Source organism: Aptenodytes patagonicus, chromosome 3 (genome assembly GCF_965638725.1).
Source record: "Aptenodytes patagonicus chromosome 3, bAptPat1.pri.cur, whole genome shotgun sequence".
Taxonomy (NCBI): domain Eukaryota; kingdom Metazoa; phylum Chordata; class Aves; order Sphenisciformes; family Spheniscidae; genus Aptenodytes; species Aptenodytes patagonicus.
Genome location: NC_134951.1, coordinates 31,210,648 through 31,238,543, shown reverse-complemented (window position 1 = coordinate 31,238,543; position 27,896 = coordinate 31,210,648). Strand labels below are relative to the sequence as shown.

The 27,896-nt window shown below is 37.5% G+C and overlaps 1 protein-coding gene across 1 annotated transcript; it reads left to right on the top strand.

Annotated features, from left to right (window-relative positions):
- Positions 1–4,211: 4,211 nt before the first annotated feature.
- LGSN (lengsin, lens protein with glutamine synthetase domain) lies at positions 4,212–27,896 on the top strand. Its single transcript, XM_076335446.1, has 4 exons — positions 4,212–4,264; positions 11,681–12,677; positions 23,954–24,132; positions 26,387–27,896. The coding sequence occupies exons 1-4, from the start codon at positions 4,235–4,237 to the stop codon at positions 27,584–27,586; spliced, it is 2,406 nt and encodes an 801-aa protein (XP_076191561.1). The 5' UTR covers positions 4,212–4,234; the 3' UTR covers positions 27,587–27,896.

Genomic DNA, 27,896 nt, shown 5'->3' with positions numbered 1-27,896 from the left:
CCAGTTTGGAAATTTCCGTGTATTATACGAATACTGTAAGGCTTTAAAAGGCCTTTTATTTTTAAAGCTTCTGATATTGGAGGAAACAATTTTTGATTTCAACTCTTTTCTCTGTTAACCTTTAGTTACCTACTTTAGCTGTCTTTAAGAAGAGGACTACTTTTGAAGCCAGTCAGGGTGGATAGGTATCTTTTGGCATGCCTGACAGGATCAGAAATGGGAGTGGCCGTACCCCATAAAATTTAGGTGATAAAAAAAAGTGATAAAATTATTCTGAGAATTTTTGCATGCCTATGAGCAGATGACAGGATGTAATCCTCCCTTCCTCCAACCTGAGAAGCATTAGGCACTATTCAAGACCTATCCCAGATACAAAATCTGTATCCTCTAAAGTTTCTTTTAACAATTTAGGCATTTCAGGGGACGCACAGAAATTAACAGCTGAAGGTAACCTACACTAGTGGGGAGAAAAAAAGTTTCCTGATGGATGCCCTGAGGCCTGATTCTTTGCTGCTTAAGACGATGTTAAATCAGAGTATATAGAAATTTCCCCTTCTGGAAAACCAATTTGAATGGGAGGAGAGTACAAGCAGTGATAATTTTAACCTCTTTTTTGGAAAATACATGAAAAAAACACTGACATTGGTAGCTGGAATCAGAAATAGTTCTAAGCCACGATGATGATGACGTTGTTTGTATGAAGGTTGCTGGCAGCTCGCCAGCAGAGCGCTCCCCTGAATTGGCAGTTATTTGCCGCACTAGCTGCATCAGAGAAGCTGTTTCTCTTTTTTAGCTGCTGAAGAGCCGCTAATGGGATAATGAGCAATTTGCACTTTCTCATTACCACTTATTCATCATAGACAGTGCATACAAAGTATCTGTAGTTACATTATTAAGTGATCACTTTTGTGATGTTTGGTCTGTGTCATACTTCCAAAGTGTCTAGGTTTTTGATTAGTATTTGATAAACTGTGGTTGAAGCCCAGCATATTTCAATTAGATAATTATGGAAACTCATGAAATCAGTTCTACATTCTAAAAGAAAGGGATCATTTTGTGTAAATCTCTGCTTCTCCTCCAGAAAACACTCTTATGGGCTGTTAAATGTTAAATGTGATTTTGTAGCCAGTATAAGCTGGAAAAAACATTTTTGGCACAGAGTTAATGTTAAAATTGAAACCATCTCAAGGCTTCTTAGCAAGGAAGATGAACTAAATTTTGCTACACCTACCTGAAGGGATTAAAGACTGGAAAAGGTGCTTCTGTAATCAAGTGGAAAAGGAGGAGGGGAAGGAAGATAGGACAAGCAGCTGAAAGAAGAAAGCTTGAGAGTTGGGTCTGCTTCAGCCCATCCATCTGCCAGGAGCTGAGGTCAGTGGGATGGGGGTGGTATGGATGTTTCTTGCAGGTGCTTCCCTGATCAAGCAATAGTCATTACTCCGTACTCTTTGACCCTTTCTTTGGTGGTCAACACCAAAACCTTCTGCCCACCTTAATTTTCTAGGCTTATTAACTTTGCATCTTGATGCTGGAAGCTGTTGCCACATTTAACAATGGCCATTCACTCTAGGCACAGATAAGTATAGTTATAAAAGCATTCTGTACAATTATAAACTTTTCTGTACTTTATAATACACTTACCTTTAACAGAAATGCCTCTCGTGGAATTCAATGATAAATGTAAAATAAAGATGGTCCTGTTCATTTTCTCCTCCCTTTTCTCTATTGGATACTAACAGAATACTTCTCCCTCTTAGGATGCCTTCCTCTCTGGGGCTTTTTTTAGAGAAAGACTGTAGAGAGGTTTGTGTTTATGAAGCGATACTCCCACATCCACGTGGGATGGGATGCTTACTGCAGAAAATGTCCTTATGAATCCATATATAAAAGCCAGTTTCTTTATAAAAACCTGGATATTCCTCATGCAGATGTAGTAGATTTGGCCTGATTTATCTTATTTGCCAAAAGTGGGAAGATGATGAGTATTACTGAACAAACTGTGCTCTTTGCAGTAGTCTGTGTATTGTGATAGATGTGAAATGGGCTTCCACCAGTTTCTGGATCAGATTCTCAGCTTCTCTGATCAGCACAGTTCTACTGAAACCAGCAGCCTCTCGCAGGCACGTGTTGGCAGAGAACCCTCTCCTATTTCACTCCGTCCAGAAAACAAAATGGAACAAAACAACACTGTTTTCAGGAGGATCTAATAGGGACTTGAGATGGAAATAGCTGATCCTTCCAGTGCTAATGAAAAGATTATTCATTCCTAATGGTGTTTGCCAGACCGTTGCCTCAAAAACTACACTCTTTAAGGCACAAGTTGTTCTTTCTTGTCTTTATCTTCTGTTTAGCAGAGCAGAGTAGAACAGAATACAAAGTATGGTAGAGATCTTTTGTACTTGCAAAAATGTAATGAAGTTCATTAAAAATATGTATAAATGAGTCAGATGTACAATCATAGAATAACTTAGGCTGGATAGCTTCTGTGGTAGTCATCAAGTTTGATCCGCCACTTAAATCAGGACCAAAGTTGAAGTTGTATCAGGTTACTCAGGGCCTTGTACAGTCAAGTTCTGAGTATCTCCAAGGATGGAGATCCAACAGCCTCTCTGGGCAACCTGTGCCAGTGTTTGACCACCCTTGTTGTGAAGAATAGTTTTCTTGCTCTGATGAATGAGATTTTTAACCTGAAGTCTGTCTATTTCAAAATATGAGCTGAGGTTGTTCAGGCTTGCATTCAAAATGGAAAAAATGGAGAGCCAGAAGACCTGTTTCTGCCTGGCCTCTGCTTCTCAGACTATTTGGTCTGAGTAGTCCTGCTCAGAATTGTTCTCCTCTTGGCACAGCTCATCACAACATAGAATGACAAGCAACTCTGCCATGGCAAGCTATAGGTCTATGACACCTGTATGTTGCCTATAAAAGGGATCTGTGCGATTGTGCTGTTGTGTGATGACAGTCTGATGGCAACGTTTTTGAAAAAAGTATTCTGCAAAAATACTGATTTCCATCCTATCTGTCTTGCAGGAGCCCAGTCCTATAGAGTATGCTGGGTGTTGATTTTTTTTAACGTCTGCTTGACAAAATGTCAAGTCTTGTAAGTAAGCCTATTTCTTGAATACTAACAAACTTTCAGTTGTCGCCTGCTCTGCTCTGTGACAAGTGGGGCAGTTCAGAACAGGGGCAGTTACAGAAACTGTGCAGACAGAGTCACAAAGTTAGCAGCTGTGGTCTTTCAGTGCCTCCAAGACGAGGAAGGACTTTCAGAATCATAGTCTGGGACTTGGGCACCTGTATTTATGAATTTCACTGGAGATACCTAAGATTTTTGTGAACTATAGCTCCTAACCCATAGTCATCATTTTGATGGGGTAATTTTAATAAACTTTTTTTATTTTATTTTTTAGAAGTATAAAAAATTGCCAAACCTGCATTTTTGCAAGGTTAAATGCCATTCTTAACATGACGCTTACTTGAGTTTATTGAGTGACCAGTTGTCAGGAAGGGCTACTGTAAGCACACATGATATGTTCATCCTTTAACGTTATGTCAGCTAAAGGAACTTGAATGAATGAAGTGTCAGTTAAACACAGTCCTTTGAATTCATTTAAACCTGATAAATAAAAAAGCATAAGAAAAACAAGCTAATCTTTGAAATATTTTTAGAGATCTAATGCAAAAAAAGACCCCTCCCCCCAATTCTAATACAACCAGATCCACCAATATTAATTAACAACATACAAGCACCTAGAATAACAGGCTAGTACTGCATGTTTTTCTTGCAGTGTGCTGTGCCTTTCAAATCCCTGTCCGTGTGCCTCAATAACATACTGTTGTTATAATGCCCAATATAGGTTTTACCTCTAAGGAACCTAACAATAGGTTCTGTTCCAGAACAGAAATGGCTTGTTACAGGACAAAAGCCTTTTGTGAGGAGAAAAGTTGAGCAAAACAGTTTTATACTCAGTTGTCTTTGTTTCCAGGCAGGCAGCTAGTAATGTGCATTTGTCAGTTTACTACTTTAACGCTGTTCCAGAAAGTGGTGCTCTTGGCCATGACATGTTGGGTTGCTCTTTATGGTCCATCATCTGCGTGGCCTTCTGGGAAAAGAACTTTACAGCAATTCTGTTTTAATGAACCTTTATTGTATCTGTGCCTATAAATATGGGATGTCTTTCTACTAGATTTTTACTAGGCCATTTCTAATGGTGACGTGAACTAGAATGAAGTGGACATGAACAAAAAGGAAGATCTTACTCAGCAGGTAAGAGACTGACTGTGAATGATTTCTGAGCAGATACGCTGATATAAAATACTTTTTGCATCCACTTCAAGATTTCAAGTGAGTGAATACTTCACTGTGGACTGTGTGCGCAAGGCTTTTCATGCATGTATGTTGAGCATGGTCTAATTCTGAAGCAAATGCAGGTCAAATAAAGGCTTCTTGTTTAAGCTGGAAAAAACCCATTTGCTTTAGGAAGCAAATCTAACACATTTTAATTTCATATGTATTTCATTTATAACTCTATCAAAAGTAACAGAAATAGAGGTCTAAAATCTGATCCCATTAATATTTGTGGGAAAACAGATTGGCTTCATTAATGTGAATGAAAGCACTACAATTTGTGGACCAGAGTCTGACCTGAATTAGAAAGTGACACTCTTGAGTCAGGCTACCAACCTAAGTGGAGCTGCTCAGTTTCTGTATAAGTGCATTTTAAAACAGATTCTGGTCCTGAAGTTGTAATATATACTTTCAATAAAGTAAAAAAAAAAAAAAAAAAGTACCTATTATTTTGACTCGTTTCCAGAAGATCTCATGGTGAAAATGTGGAATTAAAATGTTTCATTAAAAATATTGAGAAAGATGTAATATGGCTTGGAAGTGATGATGCAGGCAGACTTCCTGAGGCTACTAGACACTTTTATTAAGGTGAACAAATGGATACTTTATATGCCAGAGATGCACCTACTCTGAGTCACTGACTGCCTCCTAGACCATCTTTGTATATGAAATGAGTCATAGAAATTAGACATAAAAGTCATGTAGGTCATTGAGTCCATTCCCTTGCAAATGTCTTCCTGAGGATTAGTCAACTGTTAAATGGATCCTGGTTTTAGATCTCATTTACACTGCTGAAAATTGGAGACAACACCACCAGTGTACTTTTGCGGTTCTAAATCACTGTGAAGGCAGGATCAGCTTCTTCATTTTGAGACTCCATATTACTTTAGGGATTTTTTTTTTTTTTTACAGGGTGCAGGTGGCATAGGCCAAAGGAAAGTATTTGCAAATAACCTTGCCACAGGGACAACTCTGCTGCTTTGAGGCAGCAAGAGAGTCAATGACCTTGAGGAGCTCATCTAATAATTGCATACATAGTATGAAGGCTTTGGATGGGAGTAGCAGATAAAGGCAGATGTCAGATGTGAAAATAAGTGACACAATATTGTGAGCCAAACTTATTCCATTCATTTTCACATGAAGTATGTTAATAATCTTGAGTATATTTAAAAGTTTCAAAGAAGGACGGAGACTTTGCTTCTGCTCCTAACATTACCACACATCTTCCTGTGACTTATGGCAAGTTTGTGCTCCAGCTTCTCTAACTGCAAAATAATCACATGTACCTAATATTTATGCCACTTGCAGGTCCTTCACCAGGAGGTTTTTGTAGCAGTAAATCACTCTCAAAGAACCACTTCATCAAACAAGGTCACTGAGGGAGAAATTAGTCACAACAATATCTTGACAATGTGCTGTGATCTTCAAGTGTCCAGCTTACAAGCCCCCGGTGTCTGTTTATTGTAGCACACATTGTTTTAGCACTGCACGCAAGAGCCAAAACCCCTCGCTGTGCCTGGAGCTACTCCCTGGAAATGTCTGTGTTGTCCTCCCTGTGACTCCATGGGCCAGATTCCCTCCTCGTACAAATCTGTGTAGCTCCAGTGACTCCAGTGAAGCTGCATTAATTCCTAGCAGTAGAAAATTTGTTCCTGCGTCCTCTGCTCCTTTGCTGCCTGGAGGAGCAGCTGGGCAATGCTTTCCATCTGTCAGGGGAAGGGGCAGAGAAAGCACTTGGGCATGGGCGTACTTGCTTTGTGGGCACTGTTGTCTAAGGACTTAAGCAGCATCTCTTGTTAAGACCTGACTTCTAGTTTTTGAGATTCATTACCACACTAAAAGATTAATTAAACTTGACTGTACCAACCTAGGAGAGCTGTAAAGGGTAACCTGGTAACAGCCAAAGTGGCTCAGAGAAAGTTCCTCAGCATTTATGGTTCTATAGCAATTGAAATACTTTGAGAAACTGTCTTACTTTTGAAAGTAACAATGTGAATAATATAATTTGAACAATATTTTTAGATTTTTTAGTTTGAAACATTTTATTTCAGTTTTTCAACATTGTTTTATATGATTGAAAAAACAAAGTCAAACCTAAGCGAAGCAGTTCAACTTTTCATAACTAAAAATTCAGCCAACCAAACAGTACATATTTTTTATTTTTCTGTTTAGGAAGATTTTTTTTAGTTTTCTATGTTTTTCTAATTCTTAGTTATACCAGATTTTGACATTTTGACATTCTTTGCAAAATTAATCTTTTGTTCTTGAAAAATCTTTAGCAACAACTCAGGAAGGTCATCACAATTTGACCTCTTAACAATCAGTTAAAATAATAGTTAAAATTGGTTAATGATCTGAAACAAAAGAGAAAACGAGAATGTGACTAAGAGCCCAGTGCATTTTGCTGAGTGGCTGCATCACTTTTTTGGGTAGCCAGTAGCAGGAACATTGGGTTATCTTGTTGATTAGACATACAAAAGCTCCTGCTAGAGTTGCACCTTGCCTCTTTCACCTTTTTCTGTGATAGAAATCCTTCTGCAGCTATTCATCTACAGTTACTCAGAGCATCTTTTAAATTAACTCCCTTTCTCCCTTTTTTTCCTTTCAAATGCTATAGTGTAAGTTTCTTTTTCTAATTTCCCTGTCTCTTTTTGTCAATACATTTTTGATAAATGTATTATGATGTTTATAAATGTTTATAAACCCCGACAGTGTTTGCAGTCTTGCCTGAGGTCATGAAGCAAACAATAAGTAGGAGAAAAATAGAAGGTCCCCTCTGCAGCTCTGAATTTATCTCATAGAGCATTACAGATATATTTTCAGTCACCTATAAAATCCTTTTAAGGCAAAAGTTCAAGAATTGCCTTGGATTTTCACCTGTGTTTCACACACCAGAAATCTCAGCACTTATTATTCCTCCCAAAGGCAACACTTTACATTTCCAAATGTTCTCAGCTTGCCGATTGGCAGGTTTACAGATGAACTGCCTTTTGGCAGTGCTGTATTTCATGATACAGTTAATGTTCCATTTCAGAGCTTGTACAAAGCCTAAAAGTGAACACAAACTGATTAAGAAAAATTGCTTTAGATGTATGTTTTCTGTGTTACCACAAGCTAGAAGATGTCTATCAGCTGTAGAAGTCTGATGGCATGCCAGAAGTTGCATGTAATTGGGTTAAGTAGAGCAAGCAATTTCCTCTGCACTGTGCTGAAATATTTGCTTGCTGATACTGTCCTCTATTGTCTCCTCTTCCTACCTGTGTGGTGCCCTAACATGCTGCTGTAATGCATAAATGTAGCCCTTATGCTCTGTTGCTAGTCACAGCCGTCAGACTCTTGTGTACCTGGGGTGCTACAGTAGGTATCTAGTGAAGACAAGCAAAGCTGTTATTCGTTTGAGTTGAGGTTATCCACAGTGGGAAATGAAGTCTGATCCACCCCTACTCTTCCTGCCTGTTGTAGGACTTATGCTGGTCTGCCTCTACTGAAACCTTACCAGGTGCAAACACCCAGTGCAGAGGGGATCGGTGTACCAGCACGTGTTGCAGCACTGGGGCAAGAAGTCCTGATGGAAATCAGAACTTGGAGGAGTACCAATACCTATCAGTGATAGTTAACATCCGATACATCTTCTAGAAAGAAAATCTAAATCTCAGATTTGTGGCATAATGTAGCCCACACTGTTTATATTTTGGACCTGATCTTTCTGGCAAGAATATTTGACTCACCGCCCAAGTGTTCACTTGCTAAGAAAGAGAAGCAGATCTCAAAACTTTCAAGACCTCTGACTTAGGGTGCCAGTAAATATTTGAAAACAAGCAAACAAAAATTGAATGATGCTGAAACAAATGTTGGCTAAAAGAACTTTCAAGTAGCTTTAGTATCTCCTGTTAATGTTGCCACGCAGCAACAAAAATGTAGAAGCATTCAGCAATGAAATAAAAAATAATCAGATCTTTTGCCATATTAATGCCATGACTGTTTTGCTTTCCTTTTGGCACAGCAGGACATATGATTCCATGAAATTTAGTCATGATCTGTATCCAGCTCACTTGCACTGTAACTCTTTCAAGCTGCTATTTTACTTAATCATCCCTGTCTTTTGTAAACAAAACTTGCTAGAAATTGAAAGTTAAAGAGAGAATTCTTAAGTCCTATTTCGTGGGTGCTCTCCCCTCTGTGCCCAAGTACTAGGCCTTTTCTGATGGTAGACACCACATGAACTAATAGACAGTAAGGCTGCGTCATAACTCATGCATATGACTGTCTTTAATATGAAGGGATGCTGTATTTGTACCTTGCAACAAATCCAGCACTGTTTAATTCACTGCAGAAAATACTGTGAATGATTTCTAAATGAAAGTCCATAAATGTCTGAGTTTATTTAGAAATGAAGAGTCATTCTCATGCACAAAGTCACAGTGTGCCTTGTGCTGAGGATCTTAAGTAATGCATAGGTTGCTCTCTTGTAAGAGATTTTTTTTTTTATTTGAAGGTAAAAATAATCACTGTTTTTGGTTAAGAGCAATGGGTGCAGTACCTCTTTCAGGTCTATGATCAAAATGCAGTACCATAGTCTCAATTTCTTTATGGAAAATAAACCCTTTGCAGAGTACTATAGCCACATTCATTATTAGAGTTCTATTGCAAACGAATGTTTCCATTAACAAATTTACAAGTGGTCAGTCCTTATCCTGCTCATGTCTATTCAGAAGGAATTTGTTTTGGTAAGGATTATAATGTGGGGATGGTACCTTGTGTTCATGAAACCATTTAGAATGGCTAATTATAGGAACAGGCAGTTTTCTGATGTTTTGCTTTTGATACAAGAACTACTCTTTATCTGATTTCAGTATACAGATGTTATACAAAAGGATGTGCTCATCTTTCCTTCAGTCATTATGCTGAACATTTTTCAGAGATCTACAGCAGGGACAACAGGCAAGAATTTAGTCTAACATTAAAATGTGCAATGGTTATCTTTGAGCACAGAGTGTGGGAATACATTATAAAGCAGAAATGCAGATGGTGTTATGATTATGTCATTGGCTTCAAGTTATTCAAAGGAAACAAAAGAATCCTGAAAACTTCATAAAGTGGAAATCAGGATATTTTAATGATGGCAACCTCTGCAACAAAAGATATTTAAGTAAATATTTTTCATAAGTTCATTTAAAAATACAATCTTTTTATGACTATAGCTTTCATAGCTGGAACTCTTCTCTCTTTTCTCTCAGAAAATAATTTTATACATCGAGAAATTTAACTTCATGCCTCTTTCATTTCAGAATTACTTGGGTTTTTCCATTTGGCAAACACTGGTTCCTTTACCCCTACTGTTTCTCCCCCAGCTTCATTCACTTTCTTGTATTACTAATGGAGATGTTAAAATTCTCCATTATAATTCTCCATTATAAATTGTTTTTTCCTGCTTCGTTATTCAGAAATGTTCCTTCATTACATTTATATTGCGTAATGATGCAGAGCTATAGGAATTAGGCCTATTCTGCATGGGTGAATGTGTAGAGGTATCAGCAATACACCCAGAATTTTTTTATGGGGTATTATAGGGTGTATTATGGGAATAAACCAAAGCCTTTTAATGAAGATATGGATTCATTAAAAACTGAGTGCTAAGACTGAGTTAAGCAAGGATTTCTGTTGTGAATGAGCTAGTAACTGTGTTTGAGTGCAAGTGAGCATCACAAGCATGTTACTGTCACGATATGTGCCTGGGAGTTACAGGCACAGAGTGGCTTGTCCTCCCTATAGAGCTGGCAGCCAGCTGCCTTCCGCGCTAACAGCAATGCCCCGGCGAGCTCCCAAAGTAGCTGTAGGTACAGCACATCGCAGAAATTTAGAGCAAGGGGGAGAGAGGAAGGAAATATTTCTGTGAGCTCTGTGTCAGAGAGAAGTCATAAGCCTTTTTGACTAGATAATGCTGGAAAATAGCATAATGAGAGAATAGGGAGGAATAATAAAGAAAGAGAGAGGTGTTAATGACGTTAATGGAGGCCACATAACTGTTTCCTTCCATACACACATCAGACGCTGCTGCCTTTTCTTCTACGTGCTTTTGTCTGCCAACAGGAATCTCTTTTGCCTTATCCAGACTGGCATTCACTTTGCTTTTGTGCAGATCCCTACTTCTTCTGGAAATTCAGAAATTGGAGACAGTGCATATTATTCCTTTGTGGAAAAGGTAAAGAATGGTCTCATTCAGAGGATGTCTCTTGATTTCCCAGTGTTTTTACAGGTGTTAATTCCAGCCTAACCCAAGCAAACCAAGGACTGTTGGTTAAGCTACTAAGTCTTAAATACATGCTTGAGTAAGGTATTCATAAGCAATATAACAATTTGTGATCAGCTATGGTGTGATTTATATTTTGGTTAAACCGTGTTATGGAGTCTTTTTTAAGACATTGTGAGATGGAGAATTCAATCCCTACCTTGATAGTTTGTGAAATAACTAATCACCCACAATATTAAAATCTCTGCTAGTCTTTAATTTGAATGTATCTGGTTTTGATTACCTGTCCTTCTCCCTGTCACCATCGGATTAATCACAATTGTGGTAGGATCAGGATACTTGGGAGGGATGATGATCCAGACACTTCTTGATATTCTTTGGGATAATGCAAGCAGATTAATTTTTGTAGCTTTTTTTGCACCTTCTCCACATGTTTACATTCATTTTAAAATCTGCTCCCAGAACTAGAATATAAATCATATCAATGCCATATGTAAAGGTAAACATCATCTTATGGTTCTTTCCTGTTTACACAGCCAAATATGGGTTTGTCCTTTTGTCCACTGCCCTGGAAGTTCAGTTATTTGGCCAAATTAGATCCTGAAATTCATTTAAAAGCTGTTTATTTTCAGGTTTCACTCCCCATACTTATAAGGATTGCCAGTGTTCTGTGTTTCAGGGCAATAGATTTCCTTTATAAATACAAATGCTTTTAATATGAGCAAGAATATACTTAAATGTAATTATTAAAATACAATTTTTTCACATTTGAAGGGCACATGTTTGACAAATGGTGTCACACAGTGTACCATGTCTTATATTTTAATCTACTAAATCTGCCTAAAAACTATATTATGAAGGCATTTTCACAAATTTTGTTCTAAAACATAAGAAAAAGAATTCTGTGAGAAATTTTTTAATCCAAATAGCAGAGTTTGAGGGTCAGTAAGTGTCTACAGAGACCTCCATCGACGAGAAGTAATCGAAGTGCTACAAGGTAAATGCAGCTGGTGGTAGTACTCCATTGCCATGTTCTGTTTCATTCATGCATGTTATTTGGTTGTATATTTTATTGCTGATTACAGAACACATCTGAAAGTGACAATGATGAAGTTGATGGCAACAATATATGTGGTTTCAGAAAGAAAAAGGGAGTCAAAGGTCCTACAAAGCATGTTCCTCCTTTAGAAAATGAGAAGATGGAGCTGTCCCACACCTCAAAAATCCCAGATCCTTGTCCCTTTCAAGCAACCACTCGTTGCTCAGAACCACCATCAGACCAACCTCTTCGAAACCCAACTAGATTTCCTCCAGTACAAAAGGACAGAGGAGGTCGTGACAGTTCCCATACTGGCCGCAATGTGAAAGAAGACATGTCTGGAGAAACACGAGAAATCCAGGAAAATACTGACACTGGGAAAAGGATAATAGGAAAAAAGCACAAGGAAATAGATGCACCAGCTAAAATGGAGCTGCCTATGGGTGTGCAACCTGTGCGGAACGCAGGGAAAGCTGGGTCCACAGAGGCAGCGCGCAGGGGAGATGGCAGTGAGAAGGCAGAGAGTAAGCAAGAAGAACAGGGTGAGATAGAAGAAAGAGATGTCAAGTTTCACGTGACAAAGACGGGCTCCCTGGGCAGTACTGTAACCACACAAGGAAGCGGTACTGCGGAGTTCATCACAGGGCCACCTGACATTTCTAAACGAAGTTTGCAAGAGTTGAAAAACCTGTTGAGTGAAGGTCCTCTGCCCGATTATGGCCCCAATTACAGTGGCAAGGCAGGTGGCACTTTTTCTCAGAAAAATTCAAAGCCCCAGGAGAAAACAGCTGACAAGCAGGGCCGACCCTTTGAGACTTTTAGTCCCCATTTTGGAGAGGAGAATCGAAAGCACCACAGCTTCCACAAGGAGGGAGTGGGACAGCAGAGCAAACCTCTCATGGTCCTCAGCTCTGCTGGGTCTGATCAGCAGCAACCAGCAGGAAGCGACGTGGATCAAATTATTCTGAGACTACCGGCAGCTTCTACATATGCGGAAAGCACGGCTCACGAAATTCAGTTTGAATCGTCCGCAGGCCACACCGGTAAGGATATTTAAACATCACCTGCTGTCCTGTTAAAGAAAATGCTACTGTTGTTTTGTGGGATTTTGTTAAGCTGCAAACTTTAGTCAGAGCTAGCGCACGAGAGAATTGACACCTGTGGTTTCTGTGTGATTGGGACAGATCAGAAGTTGTACTCTACACTTACACTGCTTTTTTTTTTTTTTTTAAGTAAGGCATTTATGAAGCCCAGCTGCCTGCCAAAAACTGCCACACACAAGTGGTCATGTCTTTTTCACTAAAACTGAAATATTTCCTCATTTAAACTGAGCTTAGGCAACATTTCCCAAAGGTCTGCTAGACACTGCAAAGCTCTGATGGCATCTGGGCTTAAAATTTCCTTTTTGTTAACATTTCCAGCAGTGGAAATTGCTCCCATGTAGGGATCATGTTTTCAATTATCCGTTCTGTGAGAGGACTAGAATGCAAAAGCATCTAATATAAACTATAGGGGAATAAAAGCAAATGAGGCAGAGAACTTCTACTTATCTTCATGCTGTTCAATAAGTCCATTTTGGAAGTGTTTATAGAGCCAATTAATTGCTACTAATAGGCTGTGGTTTCTCTGAAACTGTAAAGGCTATACTTCTGGGCTAGCTGGATCAGCAAACTGAAAGCTACTATTAGCTATGATAATGTAATGGGCTTGAGCAGTTCATTGTTTTGTGTCTATTCCAAGAAGCACCAAACAACAATTTGCCGGTTGAATAGATATCAGATTAATAAATTTCCGGGAGCATGAGGCTGAGATCATATTATCAGCTTTTCAGGATAGATATCTTACCCTCTGACTTATCTCACTGATACAAGAAATATGAATCTTATATCTTCATTGATAAAATACCTTGTCGATCATTAACTACATAATAAAATACAATGGTAGCAATTAAATTTGTACAACAATATTAAGTTATCCTGCTTTTTTTAAAGTCTCCTTTCAGATGGGTAGAAATATTGCTATACATACTCTGAAAACAGACAATTTGAATATATCAAATGGTATTAGCTAGAGCAGGATTTCTCAGTAGACATATTGTGTTACCCAGTTTAAACAAGTCTGAACAAGGTATCCATGAACATTATCAGTGCTAACTCAGGGCACTGCATGAGGAATATAAAGCTTTGAAAAGATATTTCATGCTCAAACCACTCTCTATTCATGTCTTTTAGAATACTGAGATTAGAGGATTATTTCTTAGCCTACACTTGATGCCGTTCCCCTTCCAGATTACATTGTTTTTGCTAGCTGAAAGGCTAGCAAAATGCATTGTCAAATTTAGATTACTATTGTTTTCTCATTGTCTGCAAAACCAACAAATACATTTTAAAATATAGGAATAACTATTCTTTGTCATAACACCATTTACAAGGTACAGGGAAGTGATGAGATTAATTGTAGATTCCACAGGGAGGTTTCAACATGTTTTTAGCCACTTAAAGTGAAGTGGCTAATCCAAGCTTATTACCTAGTCAGTAGAGAAAGACAGGCATTTTGTCTTCAAAGAGGTATTAGGGGTTGATGAGAAATTGACCTCTGGAGGTGGGCATCTCTTTCCACTCAATGGGGAAGAAGTCCCATGGCGATTAGTTTGGATTATTTGCCTAACTCTAAAATACCTAAAGCTACCTAGGGTTAATCCTATTCTGTATCACTGGCAATAACAATGACTGTAAAAGAACTATAGATGAGAATTAACTATGAAGGGAAGTGGGGGGAAACTGTTTTGTCTCATCAGAAACATATCCAAACCCAAAAGTTTTGGTATCTCATGAGGTTTGGATTCCATTTGGCTTTGACCAAACAAACTGTAGCGTTCAATATGTGTTTCCACTAGTAAATGGAATGCACAGAAATAGTTTCTACTTAATTAGAAATGTATGTGTTTGAAATTTAATTTTCATTGAATACATTCAGTAACTTAACTGAAGAGAAGGAAGTTTTAGACAACATTCTGCACTTTAATGAGCCTTTGCACTAAATACTTAATGAGTATTTAATTGCTGTCAGAGATAATTTAAGATAGATAAGATAAAATCCTAAATATTTTATTTTTATGACTAAAATATTATCTTAAATATTTTAGTTATGAAAGTGCCTGAACAGAAGACTTGGATCTAAACATATCTTGACACTGAGTAGATCTGAAATACAACCTCTTGTATTTTGCAAGTTTTCAAATATTTGAACTTGCTCAAATCAGAAATCTTGATCCAAAATTTTTCCAAACTTTTGATTTAAAAAATACACATAAAGAAGTAAATTGTTCTCTTGCTCTCTTTGTTTCTTTAATATGGAACACAAGGTAGGAGAGCATTGAAATTATATGACTATACATACATACATGATTATTACATAAACAGTGCCCACTGTATTTACTTAGTTGCTATGTTGACCACTACGCACGTTTGGATGCCATGGCCAAAGAAGGAATGTACCTTATTGTTCTAAAAGTACACAGTTAAGGGACGATCTCTAGAGGTCAGCAGTAGGAAGGCTAAGACCTGTAGCTGAGCTGTAGTGATTCAGTGTAATGCAGAGGATTGAAATACTGTCATATTAGTTACGTGGCTAACATCTCTCTAAAATAATAAATCCATATATTTTTTTCCAAAATTCTGATTGGAAATTGTGGAAATATTACTGCATGTGCATTTTGTCCATTGCTTGTCAGCTCTTTTGTAAAAGAAGTGCTTGGACATGGGAAAAAAAAAATAGAAAAGAGACAGACATGCAAGATATTTTAGTCAATATGAAAAATATTACTTGGACAGTGTCAGAGAAACTGGAGCTGAAACTAAAGCCAAAGCTCTTTTAATTTAATTCATCACCATGGAAAGATAGAAACTAACACATGTAGCTAATTAGGCAAATATACTGACTGCACTAACATGAATTTATAAAATTTATTTGCATAAGTATCTATATATGATAATGAAAGTATCTATATATGATAATGATGTGCATTTCTGAAAACTGGTATGTAGTCATTAACAATCAGGTGCTTCTTAAGATGTTCAGTGCCTGCATTCTTGGGAGACCAAGAGAGAGGCTTCCAAACAGTAAAAATTCTGATGAAATTTCATGTATATAACATTATATAACACTTCATAGTATGTACATACACATACACAAATGCATACATGTACTATATGTATAGTATATATAGCATATAACGTAAGTGTATGTTGACCTCTCTGAACTCAGATCTTATCACATGCTGCTCTGCATGCTACTAAATCAGAGTATTTATACTATGGTAGTCAGAGAGGAAGCCAAAGAAAATAACTTTGAGCAATGTGAAGTTCCTGAGGATCATGATACACCACACTGTTGGGGTTCTCTTTGTCACAGAGTCAGTGACTTCAGGTCGTTTCAGCAGCCACCCACACTGCATATGGTCAGAAGGACCTGCAGAGCCTGGTGCCACCACACAGGCTTAGGAGAAATCTCTCTTCTGGACCTTATGGTACAACAGCACCTCCAGGTAGCTGTAGGTGGGCAACACACTGGAATCAGGCTGTCACCTGAGGCTTCAAATTCCCTTTGTACATCTTGGTCTGTAGCTGGGGACAAAAAAGTTTGTTCAAATCTTCTTGAGTGCAGACTGCAGAGCTGGGGCCCCAGAAACCTGAGCAGCTCCAGGAGCAGGTCCTCTCAACAGGGCTTATCTTCTTGAGCATACATCAAGTGGGGCCATAAAAATATGACCAGGACAGGATCAGGAACTGTAGGAGGGAGAAGGAAATTTCTGAAGAAAGAAAATACGATTTGGCTGTAGCTGCAGGCATAAGTAGCTACCTAGTGACTGTTGAAATTTCAAGTGCCCAGAAAAAGAAGGTTTGAACACTCCAAGAATTACATGAAATGTTACGTAGGTGCTGACCCCAAACGCTAAGTTTCTTTGCCAAGTTGTCATTTTAAATAAAAGTTTACCAAGTAGCTACTAACAGGTTATCTTTCATACTTGAGAGTGGAGTTCATCAGTCCTACAAGCAATTGTCCTACACCATCATTACAATGAATAACCTTATGTTGTAATTCTTAACTTGTTTAAAGTTCTTATTTTTAGTAATAAGGCAGTTACAAAGGACAATACCTGGTATTTAGGGACAGAAGTATGTAAAAAAAACCTAACAAAAAAAATAGCCTAGGCTTTTTGCTCCATTGAAATTAAAAAGTTTGCCCACACACTTTTAACAAAATTTTAACTCCCCCTGTGGTTTCACAGTCCTCTATGCTTACCTGGAAGAAGCACATCTGTCCCCACTGATTCTGCTCAGTAAGTCTAGTCAGTGGCGAGGAAGTAGAAACAGAGACTCTTTGGGAGCTGTAAGTGGACAATCAGGAGATATAAGTGGATGCAGGAGAGGTACGTAAGTTCCTGCTCCGGGTACTTCATATTGATTGCCTCTGCAGTCATTCCTGCAGATTAACCACGTCTTACTTTGGGGGTTACTTAGGACTGTGTTTTTCATTTGCTACTCTTCTCTACTTTGTATTTTACATAATCTGCACTGTTCTTGCATCTCTCCTACAGTGAAAAACCAAAGCCATGCTGTGCCTTCATGTTCCTTCCTCATGCCCTATCTGCAGTTCAATAAAATTTTTCTAATATTTCTTTTTCTACATTTTGAATTCAACTTGAACATAGCAGGGCTATTGTTGAACATAGCGCAGCTCCTTTCTAAACCTTCTTGAATGCCCTTATTTTCTGTTGAACAAACCGTCATATTTTCTGCCTATTTCTTTCCTTTTCCCTCTGAACTGAGCTGTATAAAACTTGCTATTTTTTTCACCTCACAAGCTCTAAGAGCAACTATTTTCCTTTAAAGAAAATCAAAACTCTTAAGTCCTTTATCTTCCATACCAGTAGCTGAAATCTTCCTATTCTGTGACTCTGTATGATTTTCCATTTTTCCCCTCAAAACAAAAATGCTTAGACAGCACTTCCATCCTATCTTTCTGATCTATTTTGTCCCCTTTCAGGTGAGATCCAACTCATCTGACTCTGGTGCCTGTAGTAAGCTAGTCATCCTGCGACTCTATGAGACAAAGAGGTGTATTCAGGCAGTAATTCTTCCCACCTATTGGAGATGTTTACTTTCTTTCTGGTAATAGTGAAATGTTGCCAAAACAATTAGTTTAGACCTAATGTACGTGAAATGCATTCTCTGGTTGATCTCTCTGCCAGCTGCCTCTCCTTCTACAACATATTCAAGAAGAGTTTAGTCCTTTCCTTCAATACTGTGCAAAATCTTTTCTTCCCTAAATAACCTTACTTCCCATTTAACGTGGCGCTCTCACTCATTCTCACTTGATTTTTTTTAATTAGGTCAAACATTTTTAGAGCAGAAAGGACTATCTAGTTTGCAATAGTGCATCCCTCAGTTCATGGAACTTCACTTAGTGATTCCTTCCTTAAATCCAAATTTTCTCTTTGAGTTTGAAGAAAGACATGCCACTCCAGATCCATCATATTTAGGATTATTAGTTAGGTAGTTCCAGTGGGTATTACTCACCTTAATTTTTTTTCAGACACCTACATATTTTGTTTTCAAATCCTCTTGCCTAGGTGGAATATTTTCTAACTTTTCTATAAAACTGTGATAATTTTCTCATTCAATACAGAAGAGCCATTTTTATAAAACACCCTGGAAGATAGAAAAAAATGGGTGATTTATTTTATCTTTCATCTATTGAGAAATAAAATCTTATTTTGTATTCGATTCTTGATGATGTAGATCCTCTGAGAAGCTGTGTCATGTTGTTGTCATACAGTTTGGAAAGAATAATTCACGGATGATTGAAGCTGTTCATTGGTCTCTAAATTAGCTATAAAACTCATGAAAAAGAGCTGAGCTTCTCCATGGCTGTATCAGTGAAAAAGCCTGCTTCATAGCTAAGATTAAAAAAGAAAGCAGACTACCATGAGACAAAGAAACTGATGGAAAAAACATTGAAAATATCAATATCAAACAGATCAGGGAAATATTTTTACTGTCTCCCATGCTTTGATAAGTTGCTGGTATGCTTATATATTTATTCCCCTGTTAGGGGTCTTGTAGGGGAGCAAAAAAAAGAGGTAGGAAACACCTTTTTATGTACTTTACTGCAGAAATCAAATACTTTACTGACCTATCAGTAAACATTTTTGGTGAAACTATTTTTGGGTGAAAAAGAAATGTAAATTATGTAATGTTTTCAACTGAATATACTTCTGATCGCTATTCACATCAATAGTACTATTCAAACGTAACCCAGTACTCATTTCTATTTACCGTGTTAAAAATCAGATGGGAATAGAAAAGAGAGGCTTTAAACACTATCAATAAGAATGATGTCTAGCATAGGAAAAGCTGTGATATGAGGTTTGAGAAATAGAGACTATTAATGTTTGAAGACAAACATGAGAACAGTAAGTAACATGCTGTACAAACCAAGTAGACTGGCTGTTCTTAAATACACAAACCGGAATCCTGTAAAGATGAGCAGACATATTCAAACTAGTACTGTCAGGAATTTCCATAGGATTTAGAAGGGTATAGGTGTGTGATTACCCTGTGTGACGCATTGCCAGTGGATATGATCAGCACAAGGTATCTGTTTTTATAAAGGGGGTCAATATTCACATAGATCTTCAGAGCACCCTGTGTTAGATTTCTAAGGATGAAGAAGAAATTAAGACAAATTTGGATATTAACCCTTCTGCTCCTAACCACAAGACCACCTTTTTAGTGAGGAACTGCAAAGCCCATTCTCTTTAGGCAGATTATTTTGCAAAGAATGCCTTGCCTTTCCTGTTGATAGCTGATACCAAAGACAGCTCTAGTGTGATGAAACACTGCCTTGACTGGCATAGCAATTCCTACACTTGCAAGGGTTTTTATTTCTTTACTGCTCTGAGACAGTAACAGGTGCCACAACATGCCACAGAGCGCAGGGACGTGCGCTCTGACTCTGTGTGGGACTCAGGCGTGACCAGACCCTGTCTCACGGGGCAGGAGGAGGGTGTGCAGCAGCTGCGTGGCTGCAGCAGGGTCGTTTCAGGAGGGAGCACATCTGGCACAGCTGGAGACAGAGTGGGAGGAAGAAACTGGAGGAGGACAGATGGGAACACGTCTCCTTCTCCAGTGCATGATTTGTATCTGGAGTCTACCTGCTGGTGTCTGCTGTTACTGCCTTGCGTTACATTGGTGGTCATGTTTCTCAGTGAAGAGTTTCCAATATTACTACATTTGTTAGGTCAGCCTGTTCCTGTCATTGTCAAGTCCCCTGGCAACATGTAGCACATTCTTTTTGTTTCATCAGTTTGATACAGTCACCTTTTATAGAGCTGAGAAATTGTTTGCTTTAGATGCGGTGTGATTTAATAAGGGACCATGGGAAAGTATTTCTTTGAACAAGCAGATAATGATAGATTGATCTGGGACATGTGTACTTTCTTCTGTTGTGGCACTTTTCTGTTGCTGAGAAGATAAAGCTGATGTTATCTATTTGCCCTAGCCCGATGTCAGCTGCCCTCAGTAATCTGAATGATTTCGATATTAATAATCTAAGAATGGCACCACTCTTCCCCTAGAAAAAATAATAACATAATTTGTATAATTTGTAGGGTTTTGGTAATATTTTTATTTTTGTGTTATTAATATTTTTTTAAATATGTGAAGATAATTTGTTTATATTTGTAGATATTTTGTACTAATTACAAAAGAAACATGAGTAATACTAATTGTTTCTCAGTGGTAACTTAAATGGGAAATACAGATAGAACCATAGAAAAACAAAAATTAAGTGCTTTTCTGTGTATATTTTCATATAGATATCTAAGGATCTGTATGTACCATTCTGCTTTAAGAAAGATGGCCAGTCTGGATTTATATTTGATTTTTAAAATGAAAATCTGAACCAAAATCTGAGCATCTTGTGAAATTTACATACATGTTTCCATAAGTAGATTTTCTGAAATGAAAATAAAGATGCCATTATTTCTAGAGGCCCAGAGAGCTAGGGAAACAGTTATACTTATGAACACAATCCTCCCTCATAAGAATGTAAGACTTTTAGACTGTGTATCTAAATCAGCTAGACCTGTCTAATACTTATTTATTAGGTACCTTATCTCCAGTAACTAGTGCTCTGGATAATGACTGTATGAACTGGGAATAGACAGAGTACTCAGTTCCCTACTATACCTTTCCAAACTTTAGTCATCATTGGCTTCATGGACTTAGTTTGCCAGCGATTTATTTAGTGGCTGCCAAGAAAATATATTTTGGGACCTGTGCTGGGGAAAAGTAAGTACTGCCAGTAGTTATTCACTAAATATTATTCAAGAAACAAATCCCCTTTCATATTTCCAAAATCAGTCAGAGATATTAAGTCATGATAATATTTTTTATCTGTCATACAATTTACAGAAACTTATTACTTCAATGGGAAAGATAATCTGCAAATGATATAAAAGATGAACTGCCTCTTAAAAGTATGTGAAAGCTGCGGAAGTGTTTCTATTGATTCTAACAGATTTTGGAAAAAGGCTAATGTAAATGAATAAGTATCTGTCTTTTGACTCGTGGGCTGTCCAGACTGGTATATAGTCTAATTTTAGACTAATATTAGACCAATATATAAGTTTTAGTCTCATCATTTAGAAAGATCTATCATTAATCATAACAAGTCCAACTGGAGAAGATAAATCCTTGCTTCTTCAGTTAATAATTTTTGTTTGCTTAATGTTCTTTAAAAACATTACTTTATAGGAATTTTCTGTTAACTTATGTTATTTCATATAATCTAATTATGTATTTATGCATTTATTCAAATAACTTTAGCTTGAAGAAAACAGATACATATAAAATTTGGAAAATTACCTACCATTGGTAGATGTTTAAATTAAGTATATTTGTAGCTTTACTTTTTAAACAAATTCATACATCATTAATATGAATGCATATCACATTTGTTTTTCTTAGATATTGATTTTATATCATTATCTCTCAAGAATACTGATTTAAAGAATTACTTGGGTCAGAGTTCGAGTTGTTGTTTTTTATGAATTACATGTTTTTACCTGAAAAATGTTTGTTCGGTAGATGCAAATTTAACAGGCAACATTTCAGGACACTATAAGAAATACTTGCAAAATTTACATCAAAAGTTGGCAATATTCTGATGTCAAGGGTTGCCAGTCAAACTCTACTTTGAATAATATGAAGACATAAAAATCTCCGTGCGACAGGTGGTAGACAGGAAATGTCTACCATCTTTGCACAGGATATTAAACACGTGTAGAATAAGCGATTGAACACTGCTTTTACAAAGGCAAAAACCTCAGGCTTCTGTCCCTGGAGTTGAAGAAAATGCTACTCGCTGTACTCTGTAGGAAGATTTTCAGAATCTTTTTAAATTCTATTAATCTAATAAATAGCCACAGTTTATTAGCTGTTAATAAACTTCTAATTGATAGGTTCATAAAGAGGTTAAATCTGCTAAATGTCAGTAAACATTTATGTTGTAAAACAATGCTACGGGATCACTGAAGTGGTATCCAAATCACTATTACTTGGATGACATATGCAAGACAAGGCCAGTTTACATATGCTCACTGCTCACTATTGTGTTTTGGCAGCATCTGTAACAGAGTGAGTGTTACACAAAATATTTAAACAGGACTTCCTTATTTAATGCACATCTTTTAAAGGACATAGTGTTTATAGAAGAAAGAGGAAAAAAGCTGTTTTCATAAGCAGCTTACAGCTGAAGCATACCAGAGGGAAAGATGTCACGAGAAGTGGATGTGACAAAATTCTTTCTTTCTTGCTTCTACCTTTTCAATTCTTACTCTGTTTTCCTATAGACTCTTGTATTTACTTAAAATTTTGCCCTGTGTGCTTTTACCTGTCATTCCTCAGGGAGCACTCTTATTACTTAACAACCTCTTACTTTACTGACCTGAAGTATTCTTGTCACCTCCTTGCCATCTGAAGCTGGAGGATGCTCCAGTAATATTCAAAGGCTCCTAGAAGTCTATGACTGTGGATGAGTTTGCTGCCTTCTCAGGGAATAATCAGACAGCCTTGTGCTGGGCTAGCTGGAGAGCCTCCGTACAGCCTCACAGCTGGCAGTCCTACTTGCCCCAAAGGAGAGGTGGAAGAAGATGTGTTTGTGCCTGATGGCTACTGCTAAAGGAGATATATTCCAGTTTGGGTAGTTTGGTACTGGAGAGATTGGGAGTGCTCCCAACCAACCTTCATAGTGCCTCAGCATGAAGCTTTTACCTTCCACTTGAAGGATAGTGATGAAGGCTTGTTGTTGGTCATCTTCCACTGTGGATCTGAAAGATTTGCAAAAATTAATCTGATCATATTCTCAGCCTCCTTGGAAGAATGGAGGACTTTCATCCCAGGAATGTAGAAAGAAATATTTTTTCACATTTTTTCATACCTTAATATCAAATTTTACCCTTGGTCTAATTAGTTTATTGTAGTAAATGGAAATTAATACCTTATGTAGTTTAACTTGAATACAAACAATACATAGACACTCAAAAGAAAAGCAGGCTGAGAGATTGAGAGGTTTGTGAAAGGAAGTTACTGTGTCCAGCTCTCTGCTCCATTACAGAAATTATACGCAGATGTTACTGCTTTCATGTCAAGAAGTTTATACAGTCCTACAGTTGCTGTAATACAGTTAAGAAGAAAACTCCATAACAGCAAGTGCATAAATGCATAAACTTCTCCTAAAAGTCTGCTGCCTGTGGTGGAGAAGACTGCAGGTCTCCTCAGGAAGGGGAGAGAGAGACCTCCTCAGGAGGTCTTGAGAAAGGTTTAGTAGAAGACAAGTGCTCTTTTTATCATGTTTCTGTATCTATACACTTTTCAAAGGCATTGAAGAAATATAGCATCTGAATTTTATCAGCTTTCAGTGGGAAATAGGTATCCAGCTGCTATTTGTGCTCCTAAAAGCACCCAACAAACCAGCTGAGGTATCCCTCAGAAATTCCTAGCTTTACCGCATGATTCCCTTGTGTTCTCTTACCAACATGAAAAAACATTTAAGTTATAGACCATTCCAAAAAATAAGGGATTCTATACAGGTCCTCAGGGAAAAAAAAGTGTGTTTATTTACAAAAATGTTTCATGATCCATATCTTTTTCTTATTTTTGTTTTTACACTCCATGTCGTAGTTTCCCACTGTTGCGCCTGTATTCCAGCATTCATTATTTTGTTTGACGTGAACATTCCTCTTCACTTATAGCGTCCAGCAGAGAGCCTGATGTAAACAGCCTTGGAAGTCCAACTCTCCTTCACCTGTTCTCTCATATTGAATATATTAAGCAGCAGATGGCCAGGGAGAATGTACAGTTTGTCAGATTTGAATCAATAGACCTCCATGGTGTGTCAAGATCAAAGAATGTTACTTCTCGCTTTTTTCACGTAAGTTTTTTGGTTTCTAGCTGTACCTTTATGTGTTTTCATGGCCCTGTCTTTAATTTATATTTTATATTCTTTTTCATAGTGCAGGCAGAAACTCAAACTTAGAACAAATTATCTGTTCCGTCCACTTGTTAATGTTCCCAAAGGATCTGGACTTTGGGATCCTGCAATCATCTATTCCTCTGTACCGCCAAATAGTAATCTAATTAAATAAGGCTAGTAATTTCAGTTCTTTGAACTTCTAATAATCTTTCCTCAGAATTATTTTTTCAGGTTCAATGCATTATAAAGATTTTGTTTTACTGAACATCACTAAGTTGCAAAAAGAAAGGAGTAAATACTAAAAGAAAGATGACAATGAAAATCACTTTAGCTGTGAGAAATTTTATAGTCATCAGTCATATAAGAAAACACCATTGGGTTGCATGATGATTTAATAGCAATATTTGCCATATTGATGATTCAGAAAATAAGAACCAAATTAGAAAACAATCCTCACTGTGTTCATCCTTGACCGATCAGCCTCTTCAGTATATTGCTTCTGTGATACTTCATGTGCATAACTACATTATAGTTTCACTCACGTGTCACTATGAACATTTTAAGCTTTACCGAGTGATCACAAAAGAAGATATGAACATGGAAAGATGTAGAGCACTTTTGTTTCCAGTTCCTTCTAAAGCCTAAGCCATGTTTTCATTATTTCCCTTTTAGATATTGCTAAACTGCAACTGTATCATCTAGATACAATTTGCTCTCTCTGGTTTCATTTGGATTTTATCAAAACAAGCTTTCTCTCAGTCATTTTAATTCTTGTGAGGGGTGGTAGGTTAATTGCAACTTCTCTTTCAGTTGCTATGTCAAATTACAAATGTCTAGATTAGCTTGTTCAAAGACAGCTTTTATGTTTACCTTGCCATCTGAACAAATTGCAGCTTTGGATGGCAGTCTAAATTTTTGAACACTAAAAAAATGTGTATGTGTACACACACACACACGTATGTATACAGACAGAGTGACAGAGAGTAATTTCTTTTTTTTTTTTTAACATTTTTTTGGGTGGGAGGTTGGAGGAGGGAGAGATAGTACTATAGGGTAATCACCTTCAACACCTTTTCAGTGTCAAATGGACAACTTAGACATCTTGAAGCAGTATTCACCGTACTGTGCAGTTTTGGTTATGGATGTCACACAGGGTGAATTGCTACCACTGGACTGCCACCTACTTAAAAGAAGGCAGACTTTATTTATTTATTTGTTTGTTTTAAGAGAAGCCACCGTATGCAGTTTGAAGTATTTCAACAATTTTCCATCTGGATAGGCAAAATTTTGTCTTTTCGGCTCTGAGCTTGCCCCTTTTTAGGTTTGCTCTGTCTCCTCTGCTCACTCAGATAGTAATCCTTTCCCTTATAAAAATAAAGGCAAGATGTAAACATGAGCCAAATTTCACTTGATAGAACTTGGCATAATTGCAGTTTTCAGCAGCTAAAGGTTTGAATATAAGTTAAGTTGTAAAGGTGCTTGTTTGAAGGTAGATGTTCCTTTCTTAGAGTCCTATCTACATTTCATTTGCATAAGCTGAAGCTCTCTGTTCAAATGGAGAAGAAAGTATAATTATGTTTATCCTGTTAGCTACGTAGAAAGGGAGTACTGAAACACTAGAATAATTTCTCACTTGGAAGTGCTTCTCTGCATTTTACCCCCAAACTTATTAAGTCCAGAAAGTGAGAATTTTCAGTTAAACTTTGCATTTGAAAAATGGTGAGTTATGTGTTATGGCATATAAATAGAAGTCACAGCCTGAATTCATAATTCATATGGCCATGGGTCTTGTGTGGTCACTTGGATCTATGTAAAGGAAATGCTCAGAGGATATGAAAGCCTTATAGAGTAACTATAGACAGAAGTTTGGCTTGCAAAGTTTGCACCTAGATGGTGATGCCCATAATTGTATAAAGACCATGCAAGATAGGTGTTGAACATTTTTTGAGTTTTTTATGGAAATTTAAAAAATGGTCATTGGGATACTTGGTGCCAGGGTTTTCATACCAATCTTGTAGAAGGTTGTTCTGCTTAATAATGGCACAGTAACTGGCTGTTGCCCTCCACTTTAGTGATCACTGCATTTTAGTGTTCTTTTAGGAGAAAGACTGTTGTTCTTACTGAGAATCTGAGTTTTATCAATTTTACATACATAAAAATACTGTTGAGTTCTTTTTTCATTTGGTAATCTGTCATTCTGCTCTGTGTTTAGGAGAAAGCAATTCATGGTGTTGCCATGCCCAGAAGTTATCTTGAGCTGACCGTGAATCCTAAAGATAACGAATTAGATTACATAAATGCAACCAATTTTAATTGTGACATAATCCTGAACCCTGATTTATCAACGTTTCGAATTCTGCCCTGGACTGAGCAGATTGCGAGAGTGATATGTGATTCCTTCACCGTGCTGGGCAACCCGCTAATGACCTCACCAAGGCACATTGCCAAGAAACAGCTGAGCCAGCTTCAGGACAATGGCTTTTCTCTACACTCTGCCTTCACTTATGAATTTTGTATTTATGGCATTACTGAGGTTGTAAATTCAAAGACAATATCCTTTCCTGCAGCCACGATACTAAATAACCATGACCAGACTTTCATTCAGGAGCTCATTGAAGGAATGTATTATGCTGGTGCCAACATTGAAAGCTTTTCTTCTTCCAGTGGGCCTGGGCAAATGGAGATCACTTTTCATCCAGCGTTTGGCATAGATGCTGCTGACAGTGCCTTCACGTTTAGAACAGGCATTAAAGAGGTGGCTAAGAAGTATAACTACGTGGCTAGCTTTTTCTCAGAATCAGGACTCTACAATTCAGGTGCTCTGTCACATAGCCTGTGGGATTTGAATGGCCAGAAGAATTGGTTTTCTGCTGGTTATGGAGTTGAGGAGCTCTCAGATATTGGAAAAAATTGGTTATCGGGTCTCTTGGCACACACAGCAGCTATCAGCTGCTTGATGGCTCCTACCACCAGCTGCCGTAAGCCTTATTCTAAATACAGTAAAGAATCAAAAGAAACTGTAAATGCAAAATGGGCATATAATGATAACAGCTGTGCCTTTAATGTCAAATGTCATGGTGGAAAAGGCACTCACATAGAGAATAAATTAAGTTCTGCTACAGCAAACCCCTACCTGGTGCTTGCTGCTACTATTGCTGCGGGTCTAGATGGAGTAAAGAGAGGACTTAGATATGATGATCTGCTCCAAGAAGAAAATCACACTGCTGATCTGAAACATTCATCAGTCCCTCTGAAACTAGAAGATGCTCTTGTTGCGCTTGAGAAAGATTCGTGCATTAAGGAAGCATTAGGCGAAACTTTTATCCGATATTTTGTTGCCATAAAACATTATGAGTTAGAAACTGAAGAAATGGATAGTGAAAGGAATAAATGCCTGGGGTATTTTATTTAGAAAGAACACTCTTCTGTAGTGATGCTGTGTAAATGCATACAGTGAATGGCTAAGAATCTTGAAATTAGTAAATATATTTTAAAATGTTTTTAATGCTTTGGGATTTTTTTTCCTCCTTGGTATAGTACATGGTGATTGCATTTGATTGTCTGTGTACATTCAGGACAGTGCAAAGCTGATATTCATGGAATAACATTAACAGGCTTTTAAAAAACAGTATTTTTTTCAATTTAAGTGAACAGACCTGCTGGTGAAAAGAAGAAAAGAGAAGGTGAAATGGAGAAGAGCAACTGTACAACTGTGATAGGAA